The sequence below is a fragment of the Equus quagga genome, unplaced genomic scaffold (assembly GCF_021613505.1).
Source record: "Equus quagga isolate Etosha38 unplaced genomic scaffold, UCLA_HA_Equagga_1.0 153_RagTag, whole genome shotgun sequence".
In the NCBI taxonomy this organism is placed as follows: Eukaryota; Metazoa; Chordata; class Mammalia; order Perissodactyla; family Equidae; genus Equus; species Equus quagga.
Genome location: NW_025796915.1, coordinates 4701653 through 4724439, shown reverse-complemented (window position 1 = coordinate 4724439; position 22787 = coordinate 4701653). Strand labels below are relative to the sequence as shown.

At 36.2% G+C, this 22787-nt stretch overlaps 1 protein-coding gene across 6 annotated transcripts in view; it reads right to left on the bottom strand.

The window, feature by feature from the left end:
• LOC124233049 (unconventional myosin-IXa) overlaps positions 1-22787 on the bottom strand; it is a 289642-nt gene that overhangs the window by 53470 nt on the left and 213385 nt on the right. For all 6 annotated transcript variants that reach the window (XR_006886963.1, XM_046650076.1, XM_046650077.1 and 3 more), the window contains 5 exons: positions 19391-19533; positions 16577-16800; positions 16013-16129; positions 14246-14434; positions 12970-13017 (listed from right to left, as the gene is read on the bottom strand). Coding sequence is in view for 5 of the 6 variants with exons in the window: in XM_046650076.1 (XP_046506032.1) it covers positions 12970-13017; positions 14246-14434; positions 16013-16129; positions 16577-16800; positions 19391-19533 (721 nt within the window). In the remaining variant the exon portion in view is untranslated. The remainder of the gene's footprint in view (positions 1-12969; positions 13018-14245; positions 14435-16012; positions 16130-16576; positions 16801-19390; positions 19534-22787) is intronic.

Below are 22787 nucleotides of genomic sequence, written 5' to 3'. Positions count from 1 at the left end.
CACTGAAAACATATGTCTACACAAAAACCTACAGACGAATGTTCATAGTACCATTATTCATAACAGCCAAAAAGTGGAAACAACCCAAATACTCATCAAATGATAAAAGGATAAATCATCTGATGTGGTATATCCATATAATGGACTAGTATTTCAGCACTACAAAAAAGACCAAACTACTGATATACACAACATGGATGAATCTCAAAAACATTATGCTAAGAAGCCATACGCAAAAGACCACACATTGTATGATTCCATTTATATAAAATGTCCAGAAAATGCAAAAGTGTAGAAACAGAAAGTAAATTAGTAGTTGCCTGGGGGTGAGCATAATAAAGGGCAATGATTGCAAACTGGCACAAAAAATCCATTAGGGGTGATGTAGATGTTCCAAAACTGGATTGAGGTGATGGTAACAACTGTGTAAATTTACTAAAACTCATTGAATTGTAGACTTAGAAGGGATAAATTACATGAGAAGTAAATTTACCTTAATAAGGCTGTTTTTAAAAAACCCTTTGGTCTATCCTGAACTTTAAAAGAACATTTTACCTATACATAATTTTACTGTATTATGTATGGGTTATTTGGAAAACACTGGTTCATTGAGTTGTGTAGTTCTTCCAAATGTTGATACATTTCATTATACACTATCAAAAAGTCACATTCCTTCATATTACCACCAATCTTATTAGAAATTTTTTTTTACTTTGAGCAGCTTGTTTATTCTTCATTCACTTTTTTCCTTTTTTTGAGGGAGATTAGCCCTAAGCTAATATCTGCTACCAAACCTCCTCTTTTTTGCTGAGGAAGACTGGCCCTGAGGTAACATCTGCGCCCATCTTCCTTTATTTTTATATGTGGGACGCCTGCCACAGCGTGGCTCGATAAGCGGTGCGTAGGTCTGCCTGGGATCTGAACCAGCAAACCCCTGGCTGCCAAAGCAGAGTGACGGCAACTTAACTGTTGCACCACTGGGCCGGCCCCAGAAAACTCTTTACAGAAGGATTGTCACGCTCACAGTAGCAGACACAAGTTTTCCACAATTTTGATTTTTGCTTGAAAGTTCAAACTTTACCACTGATAACTTGGAAGACTTTGTCAGGCGTCTTCCCGGAAGTGACAGGGTCACTTTGTTCATTTTCAGAAAATGTCTGCCAAAGTCTGAATAAGTATAGCTTGTTAATAAAGTAAAATTGATGTTCTATAAAAAAGAAAAAATGAGCAGGGGCCGGCCCAGTGGCGCAGTGGTTAAGTGCGCATGTTGCACTTCAGTGGCCCAGGATTCACAGGTTCAGATACTGAGTGCAGACATGGCACCACTTGGCACACCATGCTGTGGTAGGCGTCCCACATATAAAGTGGAGGAAGATGGGCATGGATGTTAGCTCAGGGCCAGGCTTCCTCAGCAAAACGAGGAGGACTGGCAGCAATTAGCTCAGGGCTCATCTTCCTCAAAAAAAAAAAAAAATTAGCTAGAAACACGTTTACACAAAAACTTGAACATAAATGTTCATAGATTACTCATAATAGTCAAAAAGTAGAAAAACCCAAAAGTCTGTAAACTGATAATTGGATAAATAAAATGCAGTATATCTATACAATTGAATACTATTTGGCGATAAACAGGAATTAAGTACCATACATGCTACGACATGGATGAATCTTGAAAATATTACACTAAGTAAAAGAAGACACACACAAAATGCCAATATTGTATGATATTTTTGTTTTGTTTTAAAGGAAGGAGGAAATTTTTTTAATTTACTTTTTATTGTGGTCATTATAGTTTGTAACATTGTGAAATTTCAGTTTATAATAATAATGACATTATTATTTGTCAGACATCATACAAATGTGACCCTACATCCCTTGTGCCTACCCCCACACCTGTTCCCCTTGGTAATCACTAACTTGCTCTCTTTGTCGGTAAGTTTATGCTCCACAAATAAGTGAAATCATAGGGTGTTTTGTCTTTCTCTGTCTGGGTTATTTCACTTAACGTAATACCTTCAAGGTCCATCCATGTGGTCGCGAATGGGATGATTTTGTCTTTTTTATGGCTGAGTAGTATTCCACTGTATATGTATACATCAGATCTTCTTTAACCAGTCATTGGTCGATGGGCACTTGGATTGCTTCCACATCTTGGTTATTATGAATAATGCTGCAATGAACAGAGGGGGAAATGCCTCTTTGTATTGTTGATTTCAAGTTCTTTGGATAAATACCCAGAAGTGGGATGGCTGAATCATATAGTTTTTCTATTATTAACTTTTTGAGAAGTCTCCATACTGTTTTCCATAGTGGCTGCACCAGTTTGCATTCCCACCAGCAGTGTGTGAGGGTTCCTTTTTCTCCACAACCTCTCCAACGTTTGTTACTATTAGTTTTACATATTTTTGTCATTCTAATGGGTGTAAGGTGATATCTTAGCATAGTTTTGATTTGCATTTCCCTGATGATCAGCGATGATGAACATCTTTCATGTACCTATTGGCCATCCATATATCTTCTTTGGGGAAATGTCTGTTCATGTCTCCTGCCCATTTTTTGATTGGGTTGTTTGATTTTTAGTTGTTGAGTTGTGTGAGTTCTTTATGTATTATGGATATTAAGCCTTTGCCGGATGTATGACTTGCAAATATTTTGTCCCAGGTAGTGGGTTGTTTTTTTGTTTCAATCCTGTTTTCATTTGCCTTGAAGAAGCTCTTTAGTCTGATGAAGTCCCATTTGTTTATTCTTTCTATTGTTTCCCTTCTTTGGGAAGACATGGTGTCCAAAAAGATCCTTTTAATACTGATCTCAAAGAGTGTTCTGCCTACATTTTCTTCTAGAAGCCTTATGATTTCAGGTCTCACCTTTAGGTCTTTGATCCATTTTGAGTTTATTTTGGTGAACGGTGAGAAAGAATGGTCAATTTTCATTCTTTTCCATGTGGCTTTCCAGTTTTCCCAGCACCATTTGTTGAAGACACTTTCTTTTCTCCATTGTAGGCCCTCAGTTCCTTTGTCCAAGATTAGCTGTCCATAGATGTGTGGTTTTATTTCTCGGCTTTCAATTTTGTTCCATTGATCTGTGCACCTGTTTTTGTACCAGTACCATGCTGTTTTGATTACTGTAGCTTTATGGTATGTTTTGAAGTAAGGGATTGTGATGCCTCCAGTTTTGTTCTTTGTTCTCAGGATTGCTTTAGCAATTTGGGGTCTTTTCTTGCCCTATATGAATTTTAGGATTCTTTGTTCTAATTCTGTAAAGAATGTCCTTCGGATTCTGATTGGGATAGTGTTAAATCTGTAGATTGCTTTAGGTAGAATGGACACCTTAACTATGTTTATTCCTCCAATCCATGTACATGGGGTGTCTTTCCATCTCTTTATGTCATCTATTTCTTTCAGAAAAGCCTTGTAATTTTCATTGTGTAGGTCTTTCACTTCCTTAGTTAAATTCACCCCAAAGTATTTTATTCTTTTTGTTGCAACTGTGAATGGTATTGTGTACTTGACTTCTTCTGTTAGTTCTTTATTAGAGTATAGAAATACTACTGATTTATGCAAATTGATTTTATACCCTGCAACTTTGCTGTAGTTGTTGATTACTTCTAAAAGTTTTCCGATGGATTCTTTGGGGTTTTCTATATATAAGGTCATGTCATCTGCAAACAGCGAGAGTTTCACTTCTTCCCTCCCTATTTGGATTCCTTTTATTCCTTTCTCTTGCCTAATTGCTCTGGCCAGGACCTCCAGTACTATGTTAAATAAGAGTGGTGATAGAGGGCATCCTTGTCTCGTTCCTGTTTTCAGGGGGATGGTGCTCAGTTTTTGCCCATTGAGTATGATGTTGGCTGTGGGTTTGTCATATATGGCCTTTATTACGTTGAGGTAGTTCCCTTCTATCCCCATTTTGTTCAGAGTTTTTATCATAAATGGCTGTTGGATCTTGTGAAATGCTTTCTCTGCATCTATTGAGATGATCATGTGGCTTTTATGCCTCAGTTTGTTGATGTGGTGTATCATGTTGATTGATTTGCAGATGTTGAACCATCCCTGTGTCCCTGGTATGAATCCCACTTGATCATGACGTATGATCCTTTTGAGGAATTGCTGAATTCGGGTTGCCAAAATTTTGTTGAGGATTTTTGCATCTATGTTCATCAGCGATATTGGCCTGTAGTTCTCTTTTCTCGTGCTGTCCTTGTCAAACGTTGGTATCAGCGTGACGTTGGCCTCGTAGAATGTGTTAGGAAGTGTTCCATCCTCCCTAATTTTTTGGAATAGCTTGAGAAGGATAGGTATTAAATCCTCTCTGAAAGTTTGGTAGAATTCCCCAGGAAAGCCATCTGATCCTGGGGTTTTATTCTTTGGGATGCTTTTGATTGCTGTTTCAATCTCTTTCCTTGTGATTGGTCTGTTCAAATTGTCTGCTTCTTCTTGAGTGAGCTTTGGGAGACTGTAGGAGTCCAAGAATTTGTCTATTTCCTGTAGGTTATCCATTTTGTTGGCACAGAGTTTTTCGTAGTATTCTCTTATAATCCGTTGTATTTCTGTGGAGTCTGTTGTTATTTCTCCTCTTTCATTTCTGATTTTGTTTATTTGAGCTTTCTCCCTTTTTTTCTTTGTAAGTCTGGCTAGGGGTTTGTCAATTTTATTTATCTTCTCAAAGAACCAGCTCTTTGTTTCATTGATCCTTTCTACTGCCTTTTTTGTTTCAATAGCATTTATTTCTGCTCTGATTTTTATTATTTCCCTCCTTCTGCTGAGTTTGGACATTGTTTGTTCTTCTTTTTCTAATTCTGTTAGGTGTAGTTTAAGATTGCTTATTTGAGCTTTTTCTTGTTTGTTAATGTGAGCATGTATTGCCATAAATTTCCCTCTTTAGGACTGCTTTTGCTGCATCCCATATGAAGGGGTATGGTGTGTTCTCGATCCCATTTGTCTCCAGATTTTTTTTTATTTCTCCCTTTATTTCTTCGATGATCCATTGGTTGTTCAGTAACATCTTGTTGAGTCTCCAGATTTTTGTTCCTTTCCCATCTTTTTTCTTGTTATTGATTTCTAGTTTCATAGCATTATGGTCAGAAAACATACTAGATATTATTTCAATCTTCTTAAGTTTATTGAGGTTTGCCCTGTTTCCAAATATATGGTCTATTCTTGAGAATGTTCCACGTGCACGTGAGAAGAATGTATATTCTGCTGTTTGGGGATGGAGAGTTCTGTATATATCTATTAAGTCCATCTGGTCTGGTTTTTCATTTAATTCCATTATTTCTTTGTTGACTTTTTTTCTGGATGATCCATCCATTGATGTAAGTGGGGTATTGAGGTCCCCTACTATTATTGTGTTGTCACTGATATCTCCTTTTAGGTTTGCTAATAGTTGCTTTATGTACTTTGGTGCTCCTGTGTTGGGTGCATATGTTTAAAATATTATATCTTCTTGGTGGAGCATCCCTTTTATCATTACACACTACCCCTTTTTGTCTCTCTTTACTTGTTTTGTCTTGAAGTCTACTTTGTCTGATATAAGTATGGCAACACTTGCTTTCTTTTGTTTGCATTAGCTTGGAGTATCGTCTTTCATCCCTTCACTCTAAGCCTGTGTTTGTCTTTGGAGCTGAGATGTGGTTCCTGGAGGAGGCATATTTTTGGGTTTTGTTCCTTAATCCATTCTGCTACTGTGTGTCTTTTGATTGAAAAATTCAGTCCATTTACATTTAGAGTGATTATTGATATACGAGGGCCTAATACAGCCATCTTATTGCTCGTTTTCCAGTTCTCCTGCGTTTCCTTTGTTTCTCATAACATGTCTTTTGAACTACTAATTTGATTAGGTAGATTTCTATGGTGGTTTTCTTCATTTTCTCCTTGTTCATCATATATGTCTCTGTTCTAAGTTTTGTTTTGTGGTTACCAAATAGTTGTATAAAAAATCTTGTAGATGAGATAGTCCATTTTCTGATAGACTCTTATCTCCTTAGACTATGCCAATTCCGTCCCTTTCCTCTTCCCCTTCTAAGTTATTTAGGTCATATCTTATTCCATCTTGTGCTGTGAATTTGTGGTTAAAATGATGAGATTACTTTTATTTGGTTGTTTTCCTTCTCTTTATCCTTAATGTTAAAGTAGAGTGCTGACTAACCTGATCTGATAGAGAGCTGCCATTTTCTGGTTATTGCCTTCCTATTCATGTCCTTACTCAGGGCTTTGTAGCCCTTTTCCTATTTTTTTTTTTTCAGGTAAGAGGGCTTTCTTGAGTATTTCTTGTAGTGGGGGGCTCTTGTGGTGATGAACTTCCTTAGCTTTTGTTTATCTGGGAAAGCTTTTATTTCTCTGTCATATCTGAAGGATATTTTCCCTGGATAGAATATTCTTGGCTGAAAGTTTTTGTCTTTCAGAATTTTGAATATATCAATCCACTCTCTCCTAGACTGTAAGGTTTCTGCTGAGAAATCCTCTGAAAGCCTGACAGGGGTTCCTTTGTAAGTTATTTTCTTGTGTCTTGCTGCCCTTAATATTTTTTGTCATTGACTTTTGCTAGCTTTACTACTATATGCCTTGCAATAGGTCTTTTTACATTGATGAAATTAGGAGGTCTACTGGATTCATTCACTTATATTTCCAGCTCTTTCCCTAGGTTTGGGAAGTTGTCAGCTATTATTCCTTTGCAGAAGCTTTCTGCTCCATTCTCTTTCTCTTCCCCCTCTGGAATACCTATAATCCTTGTCGCATTTCCTAATTGAGTCAGACATTTCTCTGAGAGCTTCTTCATTTCTTTTTAGTCTTAGTTCTCTCTTTTCCTCCATCTGAAGCATTTCTATATTACTATCTTCTAAATTGCTAATTCAGTCCTTCATATTATCAGCTCTGTTGTTTAGGGAATCCAGATTTTTCTTAATCTCATCCATTATGTTTTCCATCTCCAACAATTCTGATTGTTTCTTCTTTATAGTTTCAATCTCTTTTGGGAAGAAGCCCCTGAATTTGTTAATTTGTCTTTCTGTGTTTTCTTGTAACTCATTGAGTTTTTTTATAATAGCTATTTTGAACTCTTTGTCATTTAGGTTATGAATTTCTGTGTCTTCAGGGTTGGTTTCCAGGTACTTGTCACTTTCCTTCTGGTCTGGAGATTTAAGTACTTTTTCCTACTGCTTAATGGTGTGGATTTTTGCCTCGCCATAGTTATTATCTGGTTGCAGCTTCCACCTGCCTCCCCTAGGTGGAGATCAGGCACTGTGTACTCTGGGCCCAGCATGAGCTGAGGCTCCCCATCTCCAGACACTGACTTCTTTTCTCTGTGTGCAATGCTCTCACTGACAGCCGATCTGGGGTGCCAGGCAGGGGGAGGGGTGCTTTCTTTCACTTGTGCTTCCCCTAGCCTCTGCTTTTCTCTCTGTGTGGAGCTCTGGGTGATCACAGGGCTGGAGTGCTGGGTGGGGAAAGGGGTACCTTCTTACACCTGTGCACCTTTCCCAGCCCCCACCCCTCTCCCCACTCAGCACTCTAGGGAATCTCAGAGACCTGCGCACCTTTCCCAAATGCTGCTTCTCTCTCCACATGGTGCTCTGGTGGATCAGAGGGCTGGAGGGCCAGGCAGTGGAAGGGGTGCCTTTTGTTTTTTTTTTTTAAAGATTGGCACCTGAGCTAACATCTGTTGCCAATCTTTTTTTTCCTCCTTCTCCCCAAAGCCCCCCAGTTCATAGTTGTATATTCTAATGGTATGTCCTTCAGCTTCTGCTATGTGGGCCGCCACCTCAGCATGGCTTGATAAATGGTGCTAGGTTTGTGCCCAGGATCCAAAGCAGTGAAACCCTGGACTGCCAAAGCAGAGCATGCAAAGTTAATCACTCAGCCACAGGGCTGGCCCCATATGACGTTTTTCCTTTTTAAGTTTTTTTTTTTGAGGAAGATTAGCCCTGAGCTAACACCTTCCACCAATCCTCCTCTTTTTTGCTGAGGAAGACTGGTCCTGAGCTAATATCCACGCCCATCTTCCTCTACTTTATATGTGGGATGCCTGCAACAGCATGGCTTGCCAAGCGGTGCATAGGTCCACATCCAGGATCTGAACCGGGTCCACATCCTGGGCCGCTGAAGCAGAACATGTGAACTTAACCACTGCACCACCGGGCCGGCCCCCCCATATGACTTTTTTTTAATCAGTGTCCATAACAGGCAAACCTATAGAGACAGAAAGTAGATTAGTGGTTGTCAGGGCTGGGGGACGGGAGAATGGGGAGTGACTCCTTAATGAGGATGGACTCTTTTTGGGGGGTGATGAAAACGCTCTGGAATCATATAGTGGTGATAGTTGCCCAACATAATAAACATACTAAAACCCACTAAATTGTTTACTTTAAATGGTTGATTTTATGTTATATGAATTTTGTCACAGCTTTTAAAACAGCTAGATCAGCTTACAATTCAATTGTACAAGTGATTTTTATTGAGACAATCATCATATGCAGCTACTGCATACTTCCTATTCCCATCTGGAGCAACTGCTTTCTGCTAAGTTGTCAGTAGTTTTACCTATGATTGCTTCTGTGTCAACTCAGTAAAAAAGGAAACTAATGTCACTGTTATTATGAAAATAGTTTTGGTCTTGCAAAATCCCTGAAAGTATCCCAGAAACCCCTGCAGATTACACTTTGAAAATCACTAAATTAAAGAGTTTATATAAGTACAGATAAAGTATAGAAGGAAATACACCATGCTGTTAACTATAGTGATTATCTTTGTGAGATAAAATACCCAGTAATATATGCAACATTAAATAATAAAAACCTACATATGAAAAACTTTAAAACCCTCTTGAAGGACAGAAAAATACTGCTGAACAGATGAAAAAATTCAAAATCATAAATACGTCACTTCTCTCTGTTAATTTAGAAATATAAGGTAACCTGATAAGTAAAAGTACTAATAAGACTTTTCCCCCTTAAAGTAGACAATTGAACTCAAAGTTCATACGGAAAAATAAGTAAGAATAGCCAGACAAGTTCTGAAAAAGAAAAGTAATTAAGGAAGACTTAGCCCTGCCAATTATTATGCATAATAAAAGCTCAACAATTAAAGTGGTTAAGATCAACTAATGGAACAGGATAAAAAGATCCAAGCATAAAGGGAAATTTAGAATGCAAAAAGGGTGACATCTCAAAGTAGATGGGTAAAGATGGACTTTTAAATAAATGATGTTGGATTGCTAAGAGGTAAAATTAGATTGCTATCTTATACTATAGACTAGGATAAACTCCGTAAAGATCAGAATTTAGACATAAAAACTGTGACCATTAAAGTATTAGAAGAAAAAAGTTGAGAATGTCTTTATAACCTTTAGGTGAGGGAAAGTCTAACTATTACTCAAAATTCAGAAGTTATGGAAGAAAAGATTGGTAAATTTAATTTTATAAAAGTGAAAATCTATATAGCAAATAACATTAAAAGACAGGTCAAAAGACAACTGTGATTACCTCTACAGGGAAATGAGGCAATATTTATCAAAATAACAAATGCACTTTACTTAAGACCCAGTAATTCCAATTCTAGGAATAACCACCCCCCACTCTCTTACACACATGCACACAAACATGGTAATTCATTGTGTCATTATTGTTTGTAACAGCAGAAGACTAGAAACAACCCAATGGTCCAGCAAGGAATATGAGACAGCTATAAAACAGATTTCTATGCACATCTATCGTATTAGTTTTCTATTGCTGCTGTAACAAATTACCATAAACTTAGCAGCTTACAATAACACCCGTTTATTACCTCACAGTTGTGTAGGCCAGAAGTCAAACTCAAGTCTCACAAGGCTAAATGCAGTTATTGTCAGAGCTATTTGCTTCTCTGGAACCTTTGGGGAATAACCTGTTTCTAATCTCATTCAGGTTATTGGCAGAATTCAGTTACATGCGGTTGTAGGACCAAAGTCTTGTTTCCTATCTGGCTGTTGGCTAGTGGTTGTACTCAGCTTCTAAAGGCCACTCACATTCCATGGCTACCAGTCCCCCTTTCTCCACCTTCAGAGCCAGTAACAAACTGTGTCCTTCTCATGCTTCAAATTTCTCTTTCTCCTTCTACCAATTTCTTGTGCATCTTCTTCAACTACATCTCTCTGACTTCTGACTTCCTCTTCTGCTTTTAAAAGCCTATATGAGTATATTGGGCTCCTCTGCATAATCCAGGATAAACTCCTTATGTTAAAGTGAGGTGATTAGCAACCTTAATTCCATCTGAAAAGTCCCTTTACAACAGTACGTAGATTAGTGTTGACTGAATAACCAAGGGACAAGAACCTGGAGGGGCACTTCTTTAGGATTTTGTCTACCAGAGTTATAGAGGGATCTCCTGAATACACTGTTCAACAATAAAAGAAAGGCACAAAAGAGTATTATGGCGTTATTATATAACATGCTAAATTTTGTGTGAGAAAGCATAGAAAATAAGCATTTGTCTTATTTCTTATATTGGATAAAGAAACATTGGGAAGATAAACACTAATAAAAATATACATCACTAGAGGAAGAAAAAGGCAGTTAGACTTCTCAGTACCTGCACATTTAAAAAAAAGTTTGAATGATATAGACTTATTCTCTGTTAGAAAAAGAAATACTCTTTAAAAAGAAATTGTTTATATCAGTGTGGACTCATAGATTGTTTTGCGTTTTTTTTCTGCTTTTTCTCCCCAACCTCCCCTAGTACATAGTTGTATATTTTAGTTGTGGGTCCTTCTAGTTGTGGTATGTGGGACGAAGCCTCATCATGGCCTGATGAGTGGTCCCAAGTCAGCACCCAGGATCTGAACCAGCGAAACCCTGGGCCACCAAAGCAGAGAGCGCGAACTTAACCACTCCGCCACGGGGCCGGCTCCTGTTTTAATATTTTTAAGCCTTTTGATATACCATTGTTAGAGTATCTTCTCCAAGAAGGTTATGCAAATTACCCTTGTATTTGCAATACTGAAAAAATTCATATTTATATATCCTTCCAAACTAGGTAATTAATTTATTTTGAGCTTTGTCCCTTTATGAACAAAGTAGAAATTCACGATTTGTTTCATTTTCTTTTGACTCCTAACAATTATAAACATTATTTATGCACTTGTCATTTCTTTCTATGACCTGCACTTTATCACAGTCCCTGAAATATACCAGTTGTTGGATAAATGAATTGTCTTTTTTTGAATGTTATTTGCTTTGCTCATTTTTATCCTGAGGTATGGTTCTTTTGCATATAGACATGAAAAAGACTAGTCTTGTAAGACTTAAAGTGTATAAAGTACTTAAACACTACCTGTAAATAACGGGCCCTCCACCTTCCCTACCCTTTCCTTCATATACAATCTCATTTACTCTTTATAAAAATTCTTAGTGGTGGGTGGCATTATTCCTATTTTACACACGAGGACACTGAGACACATAGATAAAGTTGTCTAAGGTTTCTCAATTCTCCTTTGGAAAACAAAAGTAAGCCAAGCTATATACTACTTTCGGGATTCTGTACCTGTGAAAAGGAAGAACTTTTCAAAAGGTAGATCACGTTAAAAGGCTCAGATCATGCTTTTAACACAGACAGTGAAAAGCTACAAGCAATGATCTAAAAGACTTCAGAATATGGTTTCCAAGTGAGAGGGGAAGATTTATAATCCTGATTTATTAGCAAGGTTGACAATAAATACCCTTGAATTAGAATTTGTCATTGGAAGGGGTGAATCCAGGACTGTAGGCCCTAAAGCTTAACATTTTCAGGGGAAGTGAGGAAGACAAGAGGGGAAACGAAAAGGGGAGAGAGGAGGAACTGGTGGCAGCAAATGAAGCTGATAAGCAGAGGGAACAGAGAGAGTGGTACAAAATGAAGCTTAGAGAGGTAGTCAAGATCAAGATCATGTCGAGTCTTGTAGGCATGGTAAGAATTCTGGGTTTTATTCTGAGTAACAATGGAAATCACCAGAGAGTTCTGAGTAGAGGAGGGGGACATGAGCTGATTTTTGTTTTTAAATGGTTAGTAGGCTACTATGTAGAGAACTGTAAGGGGAGAGAAAGGTATAAGAAGGCAGACCAATTATGAGACTACACATAGTGTACTGGACTGTTGTAATGCAGTAGAGGTGGTGTGAAATGGTCAGATATTAGATATATTTTGAAGGTAGTGTTGACTAGACTCCTGCCTACTTTTCTAGCCACCCCCATAAAAACATACAATACTTGAGCCAATCAAAGCTACTGGCTCAACATGCCAGATTTTTCACTCATGCGCCTTTGGATATACTCTTTTCCCTTCACTAGATACTGCCTGTCTAAACTACTATTCACTTGTCAAGAATTAACAGAAATATCTTTTCATCTGTAAAGCGTTCCTTCATTCTCCCTTTCTGTATTTCAACAGCATTTCGTGTTATCTCTACTATAATATTTATCATACCTGACAGTAAGGATTTTTTAAATGCCTGCCTTCACTAGTAGATTATGAACTCCTCTAGGGCTTAATTCATCCTTGTAATTATAAAGATTATCATAAAGTTCGAAACAGAGATATATAATACTATAGACAAGAACATGAACAATGGTAAAATATGCTCAAATGTCTTGGGAATGTCTTTTGAATTAGAAGTACTTATGTTTGTAAAATCTTAAATAGTCCTCATTTACTTTAGAATGGAAGGAAAGTTCCTAAAAAGCTCCTTCCCCACCCCAACTTCTAAAAAGGGATCATATCTCTACTTTCATGAATAAACATTTTCAGTTTTCTGCCATTTTAGGAAGCCACCATTGATAACAAGTCAAGTCACAGAATTGAAGACACATTTGTCATTCTAAATTCTTGTAAAGGCATAAATGATTACCTCCTAGGCATTGGATAAACTTATTCCTAAATATATCCAGAGAACTACTGTATGATACACTTCAGACTGCTTGCCTAAAAATCACTTTTTTTATAATATAAAAAACAGACTGTAACTTACTAAATCAGTTTCTTTTTTCCTTCTTTTCTTTCTTTCTGTTTTTGGCACCTAGTGGGAGAGAGAAATACAGAAATCGTGAAATAAAGACTACCATACTTTCTTGCTTCTTGGCAAATGCTGAGATTTTTGCTCAACAGACAATAGAGTAAGCAGCAAGAGGAAATGTACAGTGCTAGCAAGGCAAATGTGAGAAAACTTTAAAGTTTAGTAAAACACAGTGCTCATAAAAGCAACAGAATGGAAGGATACTTTAGAGATTATTGTCTTCTTAAGCCTCACTTCTGTCCAGAAGCCATACCATAATGACTATTTTAATCATTGATTAGATGATTATTAATTTTAAAGATTGCATTTTCCATATTTTGGCTCTAGAAAACTCTCCATCCCAAAGCTAAATATAAAAAGGTATCGTTTCAGACACGGAAAAGCTCTTTTACATATGACATTTCCTGATAGCAATGGTATAAAATAATCTAAACCTAACCTTTTAAAATTATAAACAAAGGCAGTATATACGTGGTAAGAATCTTCTTCTGCCTAACAAAGAGTTTAACTCAAATCTAGAACAGAAGAACTTTCAAGGGTTTATTTATTTCTGACTACTTCAAAAATGATTTAAGATGGTATGTAAATCTAAACACACAAACTAGAATAAGTGACAACAAAATGGGACATAATTAATAGAAAAGATTAATAGTATTCCTGCTATCTAATAATTGGATACCTAATTATTTCAGCTGGGGTACTGAAAGGAAACCCATTAACAACTTTATATAAGCCTGCTACCTCTTCCGTAATACAGGTTTCATACTAATAGTTATATAATAGGGCTGAAGCAAGAATTAAATATCAAACACCTAGTACAATTCCTGGCATGCAAGGAATAAAGGTTATTATTACTGTTATATAGAGTTCCAGAAACACATATATTCGTAAAACCTAATTCAAGGAGAAATATAATTTGTGGGTCCTTACATAAGGGCCACTAGATGATACAATTAATCACATCTTTAACCACTGTTTTTCAAAAGGAAATTCATGTATTGACCTCTATCAAAGCTGAGGGCACAACATTTTAACTCTGTGAAAAATGTATTAATTGCAGAAGGTTTAGATAACATGGTCTGATGAACTTAGAGAATGGAGTTTGTTGGATCTAAAATAGTACTAAGTTGACATGTTTACTCGAATATCTTTCTCAAATATCAGATGTCCCAGATTCTTAAGAAGAATTCATAATTGAATCCTTTTACAAGTCAAAATATATCATACTTACCTTTGTGGGTATACAATCCAAAGTCTTGAATTCATTCATATATTCATCTAAAAACACTTTAAAAGTGTTGACCCAAACTCTGACTGGAGATTCATTCCAATCACGCTGCTCAAGCCTCATGGTCTTTTCCAGAATCTGTTCAAATAGTGCGTAGAGATCTTTATACCGTATGCTTTTCCCATCATCTATCTAGTAAGAATAGGAGAAGAAATGTAAGGTTTTTATGAAGAAATTCTTTAAATATAGAAGACTGATTCAAAATATAAAAGATTGGGTAGTTCAGAATAAAGATTAGGATCCTAATATACTTTCTAATGGACATGCCCATGAGGTCATGTGGTACTTGTAAATTCCCACTCTACTGTGGAACATCTGAAGAATAAAACCTGCTAAATTGTAGTAAAATACTTAACAGTTTAAACAATGTGATAATTTAAGAAACTCCTGGGAATTTCTCCCATAAGTCTGGTTTTTTAACTATATTTAGCTATAAAGATTATTTGCATCCTTCTTCTCTATCTCCCCAGGAATGAACCTTGTTTAGACAGTTCTACTCTAAAATTGAAAGAGTCAATACTTGAATCCTTGCCTAATGACACATTAGGCAACCTTTATTTTATTTTTCCAAAGAAGAGTGACAGATCCAGAATAACACCTAATTAATTACAAAGAAATCTACAGGGAATTCCTTTTAACTTATCCAAATAAGGTCTGAAATCTTTATAAGAGAAAAAAAAGTCTTTAAGTGACCAAAAAGTGTTATATACATTTAGAGTTTATATCTCTTTCACCTTCTTAGAATTAGAAGTTGAACTTTTTTGATGCAGGGTTAAAAAACCACTATTAAGCTCTGTTCCTTACTGCTGGCTCTTATGTGATTCAAAGTGTACTGGAGCATCCAACAAGCCTGAGTCTCTACGCCAGGAAATCCAAGTATGACGTAGTGAAAGAGATGAGCATAAGTATTGGGCAGGATTAGACAAATATGGCCAACCTTGTCCCTCCTCAAACCTAGTCATTTGTCATAGCCTGGTTACCACTTTATTATGGTCTTGAAATTCCTGTTCTCTCAGACTATGTAGTTCCTGTTTTTAAAACGCAAAAAATCTTATACTGGGAAAGAAAAAATAGAGGATATACAAGAAAATCCGTCTGATTTCTCTTTTCACAATGGATTATAGATTGAACAAAGAAAAACCAATTAAATACAAATTATTTTATAGAATATGACCATTCATAGATACTAATAAAGATTCTATAGATCAAAGCACTAATTACTATATACTTTAGCATCAAAAATAAATTTTCTAAAATACAATCAATATCATATGAAAGTATAAGGTAAATCTGAAAGTGATATAAACTGATATACAGAAATCAGTGAACATAAACAGTTCTAATTCCACTGGGAAAACATGTATACTAATTCCACACATGTGAGAATTAGAAGCTAGAGATACAGCTAAAAGGATTATGAGGAGTCAAAATAGTAGAGAGCCACTGGGTGAAACAGAATCATACCCATAGTAATTTGAATTCAATATCTTACGAAGATGCAAATATATCCATAAGAGGGAAAACAAAACTACTCAAGGAAACTCAAGGAAGTTATCAATCTGAGGTCAGTCAGTATTTTCCCTACCTAAAACAAAAACAAGGAACCAGAAAAACCTCTAGTTGCACATGGCCTCTGTATTATATTCTATGGCATTGCCAAATTTCTCATATGTTGAACTACTGAATATCTCCTAACACAGTCCGACTTACCGCCAACGCAGATGAATAAAAGCTGAAGATATTCTGCCGAAATTCTTTTAGGGCTTTTTTAAACACAACATCTACTAGTGTGTCTTTCTTGCTGTCTTCATTATCTAGGTCATTCATCTGGGGACCATAGAAAGAATTTTTGTACACAATCAACTAATTAAAAAGAGGTGAATGTAACAGTGGTCACATATTGTTTCTTCAACAATGACTGTCCTAAAAGTGCAAGCCACTGCTATTATGGGACCCAGGTAAAAGCATAACTAGATAGCCAAAGTTTTATCACTACTAGATGATTTCTAAGGTCTCTTCTAACATTCTATGATTCTATAGTTCTGCTACCATCATAGCAAAATGGAAGTTAACAGTAAAGCCCAAAACCTTAAATCCTGTCTACCCAGTCTGACTAATGCATATCCTATTATTTGTACCTTTCTGGTAGAGAACAGACCATTTAACTTACTGAAGCATATTATAAACTTTGATCTCCAGGGGACATATCGTGATATATACCAGTATTCCATAGTCAAAGCTGCTCAGGGGCCTAACTCAGCACGCAAAGTGTACCTTTTTCAGAAGAAACTCATCCATGCTTTTTAAATCACTGGCACTTGCTATGATCTGAACAGAGTCATTTTGCCATTGCATAGACTCCAAAGCCACGCTGCTGATCTTCACGCTTCGCTTGCGCTTTGCCTTTGGAGAAGGCTCTTTATTCTCTTTGAACTCTTTCCGGCAACTTCCAGGCAATTCTGGACTCAAAGGAGGGGTTGGGTGATACTGAGCTAATTCTACAATTCAAGATAGAGTATCAAAAAAAATTTAGTATAAATATTGAAATCTCCACATTCCTCTTTTAAGTTTAAGTTCCTTTAGAAAGTCACTGAAGGAAACATACATAAATATCTGAAAAGCAAAGTAACACTAATGTTTGAGGTCAGGCATTTAGGCAGTAACTCCAGATTGCACATTTGGACAGAAAATATATTTAAGAATTACAACTTTTCAACAGGAAATGCTATCGTGTCTCCCAAGGAGCTGAGGTCTGATACTGAAAATCTAGATGGAAGAGTCTTGTAGAACCGAAGCATGGATCCCAAAGACCTCAGTTCCAAAGAAAAGAAAGAAGAGTACACAATCACCCTAGCATGTTAAGTGCTGATTGTTAATCCAGTCACAGCTTTATTATATCTGTTTGAAAGAACATCTAGCTATATACAAGTTCAACAACCAGTGAAGTTTGATGATTATTATTATTTCTTGACTAGGATCTGAAGCCATAAATGCTTCAGAGATAACATCTGGTTATCTGGTTACCTGTTTAGGGAGCCAGGTAACTCAACTGGCTCACTTCTGCTTGGGTATCCTTAGTATTCAGGATTTTCTTATACATCTTCCAAATAACTGTCTGAATTTCTCAAAGAATTCCTGGAATGAACTAGCTTTGTATGCAATATTGGAAAGCACAGCAAATTTTTTCTGCAATTGTTTATACCAGAGAAATTAGATTTAAATTGCCCATTACAATCAGCACTACACCGGATTTACCAAAGCCCTACCTGGGGCTTGATGAGAATGCTGGCCCCTTCTCGTTTCACTTATCTGTTTGTTTCCCCCACATGCATTCACCTTATCGTCTGTCCAATGGTATATCCTCACTCCATCTAAAAGCTAATGCCGATCATGAAGTAGCCTCCTACACGCTAAATGCCACCCCAGGAGGTGAGACAGACTCAATCTCAGAAACGGTACCAGAATAAAAATTATAAAGATACAAGATACAAGTAAATTCAAATTGGTATCAACTGATTTTAATTCCATTATATAACCTAGATATATAAGTATGTAATTATTTCATTTAGCAAAGTCAATATCTTTCTTAAAAGAAATAATGGTTAGTAAGAAACTGTTTATAATCCTATTTCACCATTAAAAACAAAGGCTACGTTAATGGATTTCTACCCAAAGATAAATAAAAAGCTACAGTCTTAATTTTTATACATGTATCCTTATGAAGCAAATACACAATGAAGTCTGTCATAATATATGCTTCAACTAAAGAGCTTTACACTTCCTTCTTGGGAATTAGCAGTGGAAAATGAAAATTTTAGAATTATTACTGTAAACCAGGTAAGATACAAGAAATTGATCCTCTTAGTAATGTAACGGTAAGAAATTCCAAATTTTCCAAACTAAACTTGTAGTATTCATTTAATTTATTATTGTTTTTATCCATACCAGTTTGTCAACTAATAGGAGCAAAGCTACAAGACACAAAAACAGGGCTCTAACTACATCTCTACCATTTTTATCTCTGACATACAGGTGCCTCCATTCTGACTCCTCAATTTCTATATGAAGCTTGCTGATCTTTCCTCCTTGCCCCTCTATCTTATCTTAGACATGAGAAGTTTTGTTTACTTATTTTAACTGGGTCTGTTCTATCTTTTGGTAAGAGATAATAACTTTCTTCCTTGGACCTCTTTCTGTTTTATCCAATACTAGTATTTCACCCACTCATTACCACATACTCCCCTTTGATGTATGTCCCTGGTGAAGATGACTGGCATTATTACAGAGTAAGTAAAAACTCTCTTACATACTTTAGCAAAGGGCTTGGGAACTAATCTTCTAATGCTGGGATTATTGGAATCTTTAGAAAGTTAGTGATTCTGACATTTAGAAAGGCCAATTTTCTCAACAGACTGTTGACTGATATGTGTTACGTGTTTCATATGTGTTATGACTGATGCCCAAAAAGTCAAAATAACAGCTACCATTATAAAGTCCCAGACATTGACATATAGCAGGTACTTAATAATGTGGACTCTGGAGCTGGACTGCCTGGATTTGAATGTCACCTCTGCCAATTACTATACATGTAGAAGCAAATAACTTCTCTGTGCCTCAGTTTTCTCATCTATAAATTGGGAATAATAACCATACCAACCTCAAAAAATTGCTGTGAGGATCAACTGAGTTAATACATACAACACGCTTAGTATAGTGCCTTGTATGTAGTAAGCACCCAAATATTAGCTGCTGTTATCTTATTAATTGCTACTAATAATACATATTTGTTAAGTGAATGAGTGATGGCTAAATTTTTACACTTTAGAAAACTGAGGCTAACTGAAGATTCATAACCATTCTTGAAGTTGTTTCACTGTTTTGTGCCACATTTCCTTGGAACTTCTTTTATAGGTACAATGTAATTTTATAATTATCTTTTAGTTAAGGAAGAATTTAACAATCCTGGTCTTATCTCCTTAGAACATCTAGCCAACAGGACTACCATTATGAATACTAGAGGAACAGTAAACATTCAGAAAAAGTAAACAGAAATTACGAAGACAATCTCCACCCTCTGTCCATTTTTACCCTCTGGAAACTGATGAGCTGGAATCATCTCTGAGCCAGCAAAGAGTGCCAAAACCTCCGACTGGGTGGCAGGTTTCACTCTAGTAGTCTTCTTCTCCCCTTGTTTCCCTTTGGCCCAGAATCTCATCTTAGCTCTCTGAGGTCTATTTTTAAAAAATAAAGGTAAAAATGTAAATCAGCATGTCCCAGTAACAATATTTGTACATTACTTTAAGCTATATAATGATCTTTCATCTGTATTAGTTCATTTAAACTTCACTCTTAAGTTTAACCATATTTAATCTTCAATTTAACATCTAAACATCTGGCAGGTTACTTTCCTCACCTTGAACATAGAACTAATAAGACTCAGAGATGTTAAATAATTCCCTAACACAAAACAGCTACAAAGCAGTGGAACTGGATTCTAACTTAGGTTTTCTGATTTCTGATCTGATATCTTTTCATTCTTGTCCTCCTTCCAGCTTGGATTTAGTATATGGACAACTTAACAAAGAAAATACTTACAAAGAAATCACTGATATCCCATTAGTGTAAACACATTAGTTTACTTTTTTTTTGGTAATTTCCTTCCAATCGTTATGCATATAAGCATGCCCATTTTTAGACCACTGCAATCATGATGCAGATACAATTTTAAACCTTTCCACTTACCATTGTATAAGAAAGGTCTTAATGTCACTATTTTATTTTCACGAGTTATCAACATTAACAAAAGCCACCACTTATTTGCGTTATCTTGCTCCGGGCACAAGTGCTTACACAGGATTACCTTACTTAATTGCAACGAGAAGTTTACTTTCAAACTACTATAACCATTTTACAGGTGAAAACTGGAGGCTTAAATAAACATTAGGTAACTTTCCCAAGGTTACATAACCAGTGAGTGACAAAGTTGAGAATCACGCTTACTATGTATATCACCTCATTCTTAGTGCTTATAAACTCTCTCCCGTCACATAGATCAAGGAAATACCTTGAGATACTAACAACAGCTTACATTCATTGACCATATAGCATGTATCCTAACTCCATACTAGGAGGCTTATTTATACATTAATTTGTTTGTTCCTTTGTATGTTCACTTAGGCAATCAAAAAAAATTTTTGAGCATCTACTAGGAGCCAGGCACTATGCCTCATTTGATATGCCTAATTTTCACAACTACCATGATAAAGAGGTATTATCCTTACTTGACATATGAGCAAACTGAGGCTCAGAGGGCTGATGGAACCAGCAGTTAAAGTCAGGTCTATCTGGTTTTGAAGCCCATGTTCTTTTTTCCTTTGTTCCTTTTTTTCCTAAAGCTTATTATTAAACTTACACATCCAGAGTGTAAAGAGAAATTGTTTTACAAGCTTGATTACAAATGACAGCATCCTTCTGCCATTCTCATTCCTTTTCTGCTCCCTGGAGGCAACTCTTTTGAATTGATTTATGATTCTTTTAAGACTCACCATACTTATATTGCTATCATACTTGTGACCACAGTTAATGATTAAGCATGTTCTATCACTCCTGTTCTACACTGTCCACAAACAGAGATGTGTCCCCAACTGAATCATATGGCAACTTTAGTTAGATCAATATACAGTATTTTCTTTTAGTAATTATTATTTTTATTATGTAAATAATATTCACAACTGAGGCATGTGCATAACCCATTTTTTTTCAAGAGTTAATAAATGTTTTTACATTTGCTCACTTTTCTACATACAATTCACCTCCAAGTGTTTCCTCGTTTGTATATATTTCCTTTCAACATGTTCAAATGTAGTACTCCATCAGTTTCATGTTCTTGATGAAATCTCTCCCAGAACCTTCCAACCTGCTCCAATCTGGCATAGTTTCTCTCAGTGTTTGCTGTACAACTATCATTTGAAAAGCTACTTTTACCATAATGGAGATTGCTTTTGTCTTTATTATGTTATAATGACATGTCTTTTGGTATGGGTCTGTTTTCATCCATATGTTGGGCACTCGGTGGGCCCTTTCAATCTAGAAACTCATGTCCTTCAGTTCTGTGAAATTTACTTGAATTACTTTATTAATGATTTGCTCCTCTCCATTTACTTTGTTCTCTATCTTTCCAGAGCTCCTATAGCGGGTCACTGGATTTCTTGAACTGCTCCTCTAATTTTCTTATCTTTTCTTGTCTCTTCCATCTCTTTGTCTTTTTGTCTTTGTCTTCAACTTTCTGAGATACGTCTTCAAGTTTCTTTCTAACTCTCCTGGTTGTTTTTTTATGCTATCATATTTTTAATTTTCAAAAGCTCTTTATGAATGTTTGTCTTTCGTGCATTCTGTTTGGTTTGACAGATGCAGTTATATTTATTTATGCAAAAGTCTGTTGATAGTGTATTTGACTGTCTTGAAGTTTTCTTTCCTCTGCATAGTTTATTTCTTCCAAGTTGTATTTTATCCATTACTTTTAGTTTCTTTCATATAAAATGTTTCCTCAAATGTGATAAAAAGTAGGATTAAAAAGAAAGGTATTTGGAAGCTCTAATGTGTGTTGGTGGGGCTTCCAAACCATGGTCTTCCTTGTACAGTTATCTGGCTGGTCCATTTTGTAGGGATGACCCTGATGCCAATATCTCTAGCTCTTTCCTTGAGGGTTGGACAAAAGCCCCAAAGACTCTTTGAACCATCTGCTTAAAGGGCATGTGAAATGTGGAAGTTGAGTAGAGGAAAAAAGCTGAGGAATCTTAACATTCAGTATGTAAACATTCATTAAATCCTCCTGTGGCAAATATGTATCCTAGTCCTCAACTGTATCTGACATCCTTCAAGTGCAGAGACGTTCTGTTTTATCCTTTCCAGAGAATGAATATCCTATTTTCTGCTAGCACTGGGGAAGGTCAGTCAGTTGGATGTTCTTTCTTAGCTGATTTACAATTCAGCTTTCTCCTGCCTATTAAGACATTTAAAATTTGTCTACTTACTTTTTGGATTCCACAATTTTATTATTATTGTCTCCTGTTGTTTTTTTGTTGTTGTTTGTCCTGTATAGGTTTTGTAATTTGAGCAATTTTAGTGAAGGGAGTGGAAATTAAATTTACATATTTAATCTGCTATCTCTAGCTGTATGTTCTTCCAACTATGTTATATCTTGTTTCCCAAAATTTGATCTCCAGCATAATCTGCTCTGGATTTGGGTTACTTTGGATGATGCCTCTACAGTCATTGAGAAAGTGGTCTTTAATAGGGTTATGAACCATATGGATTTCAATGTGATCTTCAGGTGTTCGGTGAGGGCCCAAATGCCTTGTATAACACCATAAGGGACAAAGATATTTACTTGACTAGTAAAAATTCCATATACTCTTCTAAAGAGAACAGAATTATTTCCTGAAAGTCCTTTCCAATTCCATTTGTAAAACACTTAGTTTAGAAC